The following is a 10,255-nucleotide window of genomic DNA, read 5'->3' on the forward strand; positions in this document are numbered from 1 at the left end:
CCCGTCGGTCTTCCGTTGGACTTCCGAGCTTACCGTCACTTTTGACAAACCCAACACCACGACTCGTCGGCTTTACTTGTGACTGGCTGTCTAGATAACATCGACTTAGTCCTCTTGAGGAAGGTGAACACTGGCAAGTAATGATGTTCTGCATACAAGCATATCCTATACTCGATGATCGAATCACTGGCGGGGTCACGATCTAGTCAAGGTATTGCCGCTTGTCAAGGGCAAACGACGTCAACCCAACATGGACAATTGATATACAGGGACATACTTGGTAGAAAATTCCACTTATGTATAACTATCTAAGATGCGACACGTAAACCAAGTCCCAAGGGAATTGTGGCTTAGCCATATCCGAGTAGAGTTGAGTGTCTGTGGCCACGAATGCAAATATGCTTAGGCGAAGTTGGCGGTAGCAGTAGCTCTGACATCCCCAGTCTGTGAAACGTTCTTGACAGTAACAGTCGAGCCAGTCTCGCTAGTGACTCTGATCCAGGCAGAGGTAGCACCCGAACCGCTGGAGATCTCGAAGAAGTTGTAGGTGGTTCTGGCAGCAGCCTTCCAAGTCTTGCCAGAATCGGTGCTGATCTCGAGCTTGGTGGTGCGACGCTTAGCATTGACAATCTGAGCAGAGAACCAGTACTGCGAGACTCCAGACTTCATGTGGATGGACAGAGGAGAAGTAATGGGGCAAGCAACGTAGTCCCAAGTCACGTCAATGATACCGGCAGACTTGGTACCCAGCTCGGTGAAGGCGTTCTCGTAGAGATCGAGGTGATTGGGACCACAGCCTGGACACTGGTCGGTGAACATGACGACAATGCTCTTGCCGTTAGGCCCCTTGACAGAGGCACAAGCACCGCAGTTAGCAGCGTTGTTCCAGTTGGAGTCTGAGAGAGCGCTTCCGTAGACACCGGAGGGAAGGGTGTATTCGGTAAACGAACACTGTCCACCAGAAGTATTTCCACCATAGAAGGTAGCCTCGCCAGACAGAGCGCGCTTGGCGATGGTGTTTGGGTTGCCCGAGACAGGCAGAGCAGCTCCGAGAGCAGTAGAAGCAAATGCCGAGATGGCGGCGATGGTAGAAAGGGAGAAGAGCATTTTCGAAAGAAAGTAAAGACAGAACCCGCTGTCTTGGGTTTAATATTGATCGAAGATTGACTCGAAGATGAAGAGAATGGATTGAGATGAGAGAAAGAAAGACTTCAACAACAGACGTGATAGAGTGTTTTATAGAAAACCGATGGACGTCGTGAGGACACGGAATTGGAGGTACGCGGCATTGCGTACATGAGTCTAATGTAGAGGAGTTTGCACAGGCGGCGGGTCTCGTTTCATATTCATTAGACGAGGAAAGATGGTTCAGCGGGACAATGGCGGATCGGAGGTCGAGGCTAGAAGCGATGACTGCACGTCAAAGCAAATGCCAGGGATAGATGAGAATCGACGGCCTCGCCATTGTCTCAGGCACCGGTGCTCTCTGTGGACGACAGCAAGGAAAGAGCGACGGACTTTCGCAGCGTGTTTGATCGACTTTTGGCAAGGGCAAACTCGAGCGGAAAGCGGCGACGCACAGCCACAGCCACAAGCGGTCAAGCCACAGTTGAAGGTGATGCATGTGAAAGACAACACGACGAACACAACAGACGCGCCCAGTCGAGAGGAAGGAAGTCGCACCGCCCAACAGACCATGGCTACGAATTCATGACCGAAACGACAACCGAAGCAGCGTCTATCCTAATAAGCATCCACCATGGACGAGGTCGAAAACCCGGCAGTCAAGGCTCCTGAGGAAGAGAGCGACAGCATCGTCACACCGGCAAAGGACACGGCCGAACAGCTGCACCTCGACAATGCACCCGTGATCCCACCCGCAGACTCGCCCACCGGTAACGACACGTCCAGCCGACCGCTGTTGAATCGCAACTCGTCAGCGCCGCCGCCCAGGCCGCAGTCCCAAGTCTCGGACATAGACCCCAGCCAGGATCCTCCAGACTCTCTGACTCTTGCCCAACTCAAGAATCTCCGTGCTGGCTTCCCTGTCCTACAGGCCCATCTCCAACAGCCTGTTCCGCTATCCTCCGTCTACGACTTCGAGTACCGCGACTCGCAATCTTTTCCCGTTGAGCTCGAAGAATGGTTTACCTACAGCGAGAAAGAGAGGGCCAAGTTATGCCAAATCAATGCTGCATTCGAACACGCTTGGAGGGCACACACTGCTAGAGACACCGTACCTGATTGGACTGCCTCCCCTGAAATGGGTATGGCTTTTGTCGCAAATCTGCTGCACGACCTACAGCTCGGCACTCCTCACCAAAAGAACCAAGCTCTCCAAGTCTTGACCTACATTTCTCTGGGTACGTGGGAAGAGACTGCTGGTAGAGAGACGCCAAATCCTTTCTTCGCAGTCCTAGGCTCAAACCAACCACAAGTCACGGCCGGCCTTCCCAACTATGCCGGTGCTACTTATCAAATCCAAATAATGATCAACACACTCTGCATGCTAGCCCAGCAAGGTGCTGTGCCACTTGTCTATGGCTTGATGAAGTCGGTCTGTGAAAGAGATCTGTGAGTCTGCCATCTCCTTTTGCTCTCATGCGTTAGTCCTAACGCCTTGTAGCACTGCCTCTGCTCAGAACGAAGATGCCTCCGCTTCACCAAAGTACACGGAGGGTGACGAAAGTATCGATGTTTGGTGCACACTTACTCTAGTCTATCTTTTTGTCGAATTGAGTCGCATTTCTGAGGGCACACCGGACGCTCATGTGTTGCACAGAGAACTTGGTAAGTCTATCTTTCGTCTTGCACGTCGCTTCTAAGCTTACCCTGCAACAAGCTTTAATCAAGCCCGACTTGTTGATCACTTGCACGAACATGATTGCCCAAATGAGATGGGACGATTTTGCTCCTGTGCCACAGACAAAGGTACGACTCTAGCATGTGAATGTCTTATACCCAGGCGCTAACCTAGTCGAAGATCTTCTTGTTACTATGGAAGACTATCTTGATCTCCTTTGGCGGTATCGAGGCAGCCGATAAAGTTAAGCATTCTTTCCAAGAGAATATTGGCGAGAAAGACGAGCGAGGCCATCCTCTCATTACTGCTTCGCCCCTCGACTATCATCTCTTCAGACAAGAGATTACATCCAAGTATCCTGCGTATCAACCGCCGCCGCCACTATTCGCGTTCGAGCCTGAGAATAACACCATCTTGCCTCCGCTTCGTCACAGACAAACAAAGATCGATAGCAATGACAATACTGCATCGACAGGAACTGGTGTTCATGGCTCTTCTATCCTACATCAAGCGGTTCATATCGCCACTCCAGCACCATCGCCTCCACCTTCTCCTGCTGGTCCAGGAGGCAAAGGTGGTAAAAAGCAAAATTATCAGACCAATCAGATGTTCCCCTTCCTTTACCCACCATTGGATGAGTCAAGCAACGACTTAGGTGGTAAAGGCTCTACCGAATTGCAAGATGCCCTAGCAGGCAGAAAGTGGAGAGGAAGCGATGTCCCTGCTTCAATACTCGAAGCTGCAGAACTATTCTCAAAACGAATGAGAGCCACCAGAGCAATGAAGCAGCTTTGGGACACCAGGATTGACTACATGAGATCGGAGAGAGGCTGGTTCGATGTCAACGTTGACTCTGACGTAGACCAATTTGATTTGTATGAGCCTCAGACCAATGGGGTCTCTCACTCTGACGACGAGGAGTCATCGGAATCACCAGAGAAACCAAAGATACAAGAACCGCTGTCTGAGAACGATAAGATCTTGGAGGCAGTAGCAAATTTCTATCGCGATGTTTTGCCACAAATGCAGTCCGTCGTATTTGTTTTGCTTAAGGGCATGGCAAGAGTTTATGCGGATACTACCGCCAATCCGCAAGCACCGGCTTTCGAGAACGGACATGTCCCCGACGGCATATCAATTTCTGCGGAACAAGTTGATGCTTCACGGTCTACAGAAATTACCGGCAAGGCTGTATCGGCCATTCTGCTGCTACTGCTGAAATGGTTCAAGCTGTCGCATGTTCTCCGATTCGAGTATCTGAATCAGCTGCTTCTAGACTCTGGATACATTATTGCAGTGCTGCGCATATGGCAATGGCAAGATATAGGACGTGCCTGCCACTTTATGCTCGACAGACCAGAACTCGACTTCTTCAGCTTCTGTCGCGCAAATTCGCGGAACCCAATTCCATCCGAATTTGTGGCGGTTGACGATACCATGGAATCCGAAGACGAAGCTATGCCCCCTCCGATTAAGTTCCGCAGGGAGTCAGAAGCAATCTCTGAAGTCTCTGCCAGCTCAGTGCCGCCAGACTACACCACCCACCCACCTGAAGTCGACGAACTCGGCTATCCGACACAGATACCTCCGCCAGCACCAATCCAGACATACTCCTACCGCAATACTTTCACCTACATCAACTATTTGCGTGTGCTGCAAAAGATTACTCGGCGCAAAGCACACCGCTCTTTACTCTTGGTGTCATACAAATCCTCCAACGTGCTGAAGAAATCTCTTCGCGTCCCCGTGGACATGATGAGATACTACACCCTCAAACTCTTCAAGACACAAGTCCCCTACTGCGGCAGAAAATGGCGTCAAAGCAACATGAAGATCATCACCGCAGTATGGCTTTCCGTCCCCTCCGAACTTCGCGACGACTGGCTTTCCGGCGGCGGTGGCGGTATGGGAGGAGCAGGACCTGGCGACGTAGATGGCACGGTCGAGGAAGCTTTGCCTCTTGAACAGTCGTTGAGAAGTCTTACGCATTGGTGGAATGTACACCACTATCCTGATAAGATGGGCGTAGATAGGAAGTTGGTGACGGAAGAGCAAGACTTCTTTGCGAGGGAGCTTGAGAAGATGGATTTGGGGAGGATGGAAGAGGAAATGATGGAGGAGAGTTTGATTGATGATGCGTGGGCTCAGCCGATGGAGGGGTATGCTTAGGCTAGCCGTGCTGAACGAAATGACGAGACAAGTGTCCATCACCTTACTGTATACACGACTATCCTGTCAGTTACTCCTTCTTCACCTGTCAATGCATATAGAGCAAGATCGAGCTGAGAACGGCAAAGTGCATTCTTGACGAGGCGGAGGCTTCCTGGAAAATCGATAAAGGTATCGTGGAGACGACCCATCTGGCTAACGTCCACGGCGAGTCTAGAGCTACTGCGCCTCGAACCAGCTGTGTGTGACGTGTTCATCGTCAGAGAGGCTCTACATACAAGGTGACATGGAGACAAATGTGCATGCATAGAATCAGGAACAGATAGGAGGGTGCGATGTAGTTCATTCATAGCGAGTGGTTATCATGAATTCAAAGTGAACGATGTACTAACTGCTTCTTGCCCCTTTTACGAGCGTGTCTTTTGACTCCAGGGACTCCATATTCCGAACAACACCTTGAACCTGATCAGCTGGGCCAGAGTAGTCGTCTGTCCTGAGAAGATATCGCGCATGAAATCATCTCCCGGACAATAAAGATCGACCCGAAAAACACCATGCATTCAATCATCTCCACACGCTGATTAGACCAATGATGCAGCCCTGGACGACTAGAACATTCATAGCGAGTTCGGCCATAACAACACCGACGAGAATTGCACACAGTCCCAGCAGCGAAAAAGAGTCAGAAGCGGTACACTCTTTCGCATGCAGCAATTCGCAGAGGCCGAACTTGAGATCGAGTGCGATAGCAACAGGTAGACCGACAATAAGCTTGAAGAACAGGGAAGTCAAGTGCCATGGCATTTCGTCGTCGTCGGCAATCTAGGCTTCGTCGACGAGAACACCCCATTCGTGGTTGTCGTTGCCGTACATGATGTCCGAGAGCCAGCCGCGGATGATTCTGGCGTAGACACCGGTCTTGCCCTCGGCGAGGGGGATCTCGAGTTCGTGCTCCTTCCAGCCGATCAGACCGACGGGAGCGACGAAGTAGGCTGTGCCGGCAGCGAAGGCCTCAACGAGACGACCCTCGGTGTAAGCGTCCAGGATCTCCTGCATGGTGAACTTGCGCTCGATGACCTCGACGCTTTCGGCGTTGTACTTTGCGGCGCTTTCAGAGGTGCTGAGACGTTCCTTTGTGATGTTGAGAACACTGTCGCGAGTGACACCTTCGAGAATCAGGTTGTCGTGAAGAGGTGCGGTGATGAGTTGCTGCTTGCCCTCCTTGGTCTTCCAGACGACGAAGAAGTTACTGGCACCAGCCTCAGTGACGCTGCCGTTGTTGCCGAACAGCCAGAGAATTTGATCATAACCACGAGCGCGAGCCTCGCCCTGTCCAACGAGCGAAGGTCCGTAGTTGGCACCCAACTTTGCGTAACCGAAGCCACCGGGCCATGCGCGGATGGAGTCCTCCTTGCTGGCAAGAAGCTTGAGACCCTGTGCCTTGGTGACCTTCTCGCTGAGATCGGGGTTGACGGCCGAAGCAGCGGGCAAGTTGCGAGGATCCGACCAGTCGGGGAAGACAGCGATGATAACGTAGAGCAGAGCCTCCTTAGGGACCTGAACTCCGAGACCAGGATCTGTGCCAATGAAAGTGGGACGCAAGTAGAGGAAGCCGCCCTTGTTGGGCAGCCACTTGGGGCCATCAGTAGCGCACAACTTCTTGATGAGAATCTCCAATTGCTCGGCAGGGAAGTCAGGAAGAGAGATACGAGCAGCACTTCTGCGCAGACGCTCGCAGTTACGACGGACACGGAACAAACGCAATTTGCCATCCTCCCCGTGGTAAAGCTTCAAACCCTCGAAACATTCGGTGGCGTAGTGAAGAACGGAAGCAGTAGGCATGATGCTCAAAGGCCCGTAAGGCTTGAGTTCAGGAGCTTCCCATCCATCTTCGAGGGTCCAACGCGCGGTGACCATGTGATCGGTGCAGGTGCGCATCTTCTTGAGTTCCTCGCTGCCGGCGGCAGGAGGGTCCCTCGGCGCAGTGGTCAGGGAGATCTTCAGCTTAGAAGCATCGAGCTGTGCGGTTTGTGCGTTTGATTCGAGGTTGTGCTCAATGCCGGCCTTTGTCAATGACTTAGCAGTAGGTGTGGCGGTGCCAGAGGCAGGAGGTGTCATGTCTTGTGCGCTCATGTTGGCGACGTGTGCGTCTCTGGAGCGTGGAGTGCAATGTTGTTGTTGTTGTTATCGATTCAATGCGAAGTCTATTTGAGTTCACCGATGATCCACAGGGAATTGGAAGTATCAATTGAGAAGCGATGTTTGATGTCGATAAAAAGTGATGTTACAAGAGCACCTAAACTGTGGGGTCACAAGGTATTTGTATAGTCAAAAGCCTCTCGCCGCCGATACAGGAGTGATGCAGAAATGAGTCAAGGTATCTTTGTCTGCGTCCTGAACAGGCCGCTATCCGACCTCTCAATTATCAATTGGACTTTTTCTTCTATATTCTTATCTCTCAAGTCACGCCCTGCATTCATATCACGCCTTACGCCTTGTGTTATCTTTACACGCCCTGAGATTTTTTTGTGCTTGCACGGCTATCGGCGGCCAAAAGCCGGTCATGGGGAAGTGGCTAACGAACGTCAAGGTTCTGGAGCGTCGATAAGTGGAGAGTGTGCGGCTATCGCGAGGCTTATACAGCTTAAAGTGACAGTCTGTCTTTATATGTCCCCAATGAATTAGAAAAGTGTGCTAGGACTTGAAGTTACATAAGCATTGATTGGGGAATTGAGTCTAGGGCGATTAAATCAACTTATAGGGTAGGCTCAAAGCATCGCACTTGAACAGTACGCCACCGCCTTTGCAATCGATCTACTTCAGCATATAGACAGTGAACATCTCATGTCATGGCTCCAAGAACATTCGTTATAGTGGCAGGCATCAATATTCCAGCATCTATGGCATATGAAATAACACTCACAGAAATCTCTGCTCTTGTGTCGACTGAGTGGTATTAGCTACACATCTCTCCAGCACAGTTGTGCGAGGGTGAAATATGTCTCTGAACACCATCACTCTCCATCATCCATCACCTTACATGTTACAGCTGGAGCGAGATTTAAGATACACCTCCGGTTTGATGTCAGCAGTCCATGACCAGCAGGCCAACAACGTCGATCTTACCCCCAGATTCTTTGGAGAGGGCACCGACCATCACCTACAGCCATATCTGCGACCCACGTTAATTTGATCAAAGCAGACGAAATGCCTCGGGTCGATGAAGATACAGCTTCCCTACCGCGCTCCGTTTATCGCTTCCCAGGCGCTCTTAATTGACCATTGTAGTCTCACGACGACGAGACCGAAACGTCGTCGACCCGTGGCGTTTGCGTAACAGATTACCGTGACTTCTACTGCCAGGCAGGCAACCTCGGGTCAATAACGCAGTGATCTGCCCATCACTCTCCAGTGATCGCTGTCTGAAAATCTGAGGACAATCATCTTGAGATACAGTTGTGGCGTCATTAACCCGAGGCTTTCACCTACCCACCGATTTATTAGAGACTCCGCTGCATACCCCTGGCTCTCTGGTGACAGTGACTCTGCAACGGCCAGCGCAGTCTGTGATCAAGATATGGAGTTTCGTCGACCCGGAGCGTTTATGTACCGTGTATCCTCGACACAAACCTTTTTTTGACGGTGTGGAAGACACAGATGATGCAGTGGGGATATCATCTGTGTCGACAGTTTGGCCTTGCGGTTCTTCTGCTTGTGGCCCTTCGATTGAGTGGGTGGAGATGTTTATATAGTCTTTCTCTCTAGAAGAAAGATGATTTTTCGACGCTGATAATAGTGCGACCGCATGTGAATACGTGCAAAAGTGTATGCAAATGCATCAATGAGAAAAGTAAAGTGTTCAGCTAGATATTTGCTAGACTTTGCAATTACCAAAGTCAGTAAGGTCGGGGTTACTCACAAAGAGGACTTGAATATAGCCAGGCGGTCTCGGGTCATCTGACGGATCTCTTATTAAGCCATGTTTCGTCAGCCATTTCCTCACGAGCATTATACTTGCACATCGAAAGCGAAAATTGGTTTTTTGATCAGGCATGGATTATTCGGGAAAAGGTGTCTCAAAAGGATGAAAGAGACAGAAACACTGCGAGAGGAAAAAGTCAGCTCGAGAAGATCAGAGCCTTCGCAATGTAAACCAGAAAAAACCGAATAGCCAGATCAAACAAAAAGCAAACCATGAACTCCCGAAACCCAAGTGCCGAGATTCCGAACTCGAGATGTTTTCAAGCCCAGACAGCCTGATTTTTGGCAGGTCTGATCCAAGCATCGCTGACATGCTTTTGTTTCGGAAACTTGATGTCAATGGGTTGTGTAGTCTTCGGTTGTGGCGGTTGTGGTAGTAGCCGGTCTGCCATCATAGGTTCGTTGTTCAGATCATCAGCTTCAACCCTCGGAGTCAAGGTTCCCTTCTGCAGACTATCCTTGTGGATTTGAACAGTATCGTGGCGTAACCGTCTTGTATGGAACCAGTGCAACGCGACGAATTTGGTCTCCATATCGGTAATAGCTCCATCCAGAGAAACGTCGAAACAGCTCAAAGCGTCAAATGTGCCAAAGAGATATTTTAACGCTTTGGGTATGCTTGCTTGTTGCTCGACTTGCTCGCGAGGCAAAAAGACAGCGAATCTAAATTGCGTGCAGAGAGGGAAATGGTCAATAAGCTGCAGCAGCAAGTCCTCGGCTAACATCTTCTTAGTGCCGTATTGGGTGAGATCGCAATGGATGAATAGCGACACCAAAACATCGCTCGTTGAGAAGAAGTAATCAGAAGAGGGTGCCGTATCGCAGCTGGCGAGTGTCTCGGCGAATTTACAGTAGGCGCTCCAGCAGTTGTATTGTGAAGAGTCTGAGTAGAAAGCGTCGCGGGAGAGAATTTCTTGCTCACGGTCGTGGCGGCGGTGAGTGTCATTATCGTGTTCTTGATTCTCGCGATGACTTTGTTCTGTGCGTGCTTGTTCTTGTGTATCGTTGGCATCTTGTTCTTGTTGAGCAAAGAAATTGATGCTAGGGTCGTTGCTTACATTTGGGATTTCCATGTGGCTGGCCAGGGATGAAGGTGAAGGCGACATAGACTTTCCTAGGAGTATCTCGCGCAAGCTATCGGCTGCAGTAGGGCTGTTTACTCTGCTAGACCGAGCGCTGTACTTGCCAGCCAAGGTCGAGTTTTGCCCTCCCTGCTCTGGTGTTTGTTGGGTAGCGAGAGGAGTGGATTTGATCAAGGGATAAGCCCAGGAGACGCGCTTTGTTGTGTTGGTGGTAGGCATA

The 10,255-nt window shown here is 50.6% G+C and overlaps 4 protein-coding genes across 4 annotated transcripts; 1 reads left to right on the plus strand and 3 right to left on the minus strand.

Annotated features, from left to right (window-relative positions):
• Nucleotides 1-137: 137 nt before the first annotated feature.
• Nucleotides 138-1,545, minus strand: AUEXF2481DRAFT_42947 (carbohydrate-binding module family 63 protein). Its single transcript, XM_013485526.1, has one exon. It carries the CDS (start codon nt 1,105-1,107, stop codon nt 403-405), a length of 705 nt encoding a protein of 234 aa, XP_013340980.1. The 5' UTR covers nt 1,108-1,545; the 3' UTR covers nt 138-402.
• A 214-nt stretch (nt 1,546-1,759) lies between these two features.
• Nucleotides 1,760-4,972, plus strand: AUEXF2481DRAFT_32090 (uncharacterized protein; the record flags this gene model as incomplete). Its single annotated transcript, XM_013485495.1, has 4 exons — nt 1,760-2,574; nt 2,627-2,790; nt 2,843-2,931; nt 2,984-4,972. 4 exons carry the CDS (start codon nt 1,760-1,762, stop codon nt 4,970-4,972), a joined length of 3,057 nt encoding a protein of 1,018 aa, XP_013340949.1.
• An 822-nt stretch (nt 4,973-5,794) lies between these two features.
• Nucleotides 5,795-7,105, minus strand: AUEXF2481DRAFT_47887 (uncharacterized protein; the record flags this gene model as incomplete). The annotated part of the gene is made up of 1 exon (XM_013485555.1): nt 5,795-7,105. The coding sequence occupies one exon, from the start codon at nt 7,103-7,105 to the stop codon at nt 5,795-5,797; it is 1,311 nt and encodes a 436-aa protein (XP_013341009.1).
• Nucleotides 7,106-9,213: 2,108 nt separating this feature from the next.
• AUEXF2481DRAFT_32092 (uncharacterized protein) lies at nt 9,214-10,254 on the minus strand (the record flags this gene model as incomplete). The annotated part of the gene is made up of 1 exon (XM_013485496.1): nt 9,214-10,254. The coding sequence occupies one exon, from the start codon at nt 10,252-10,254 to the stop codon at nt 9,214-9,216; it is 1,041 nt and encodes a 346-aa protein (XP_013340950.1).
• Nucleotide 10,255: the final 1 nt, after the last annotated feature.

Source organism: Aureobasidium subglaciale (genome assembly GCF_000721755.1).
Source record: "Aureobasidium subglaciale EXF-2481 unplaced genomic scaffold scaffold_21, whole genome shotgun sequence".
NCBI lineage: Eukaryota > Fungi > Ascomycota > Dothideomycetes > Dothideales > Saccotheciaceae > Aureobasidium > Aureobasidium subglaciale.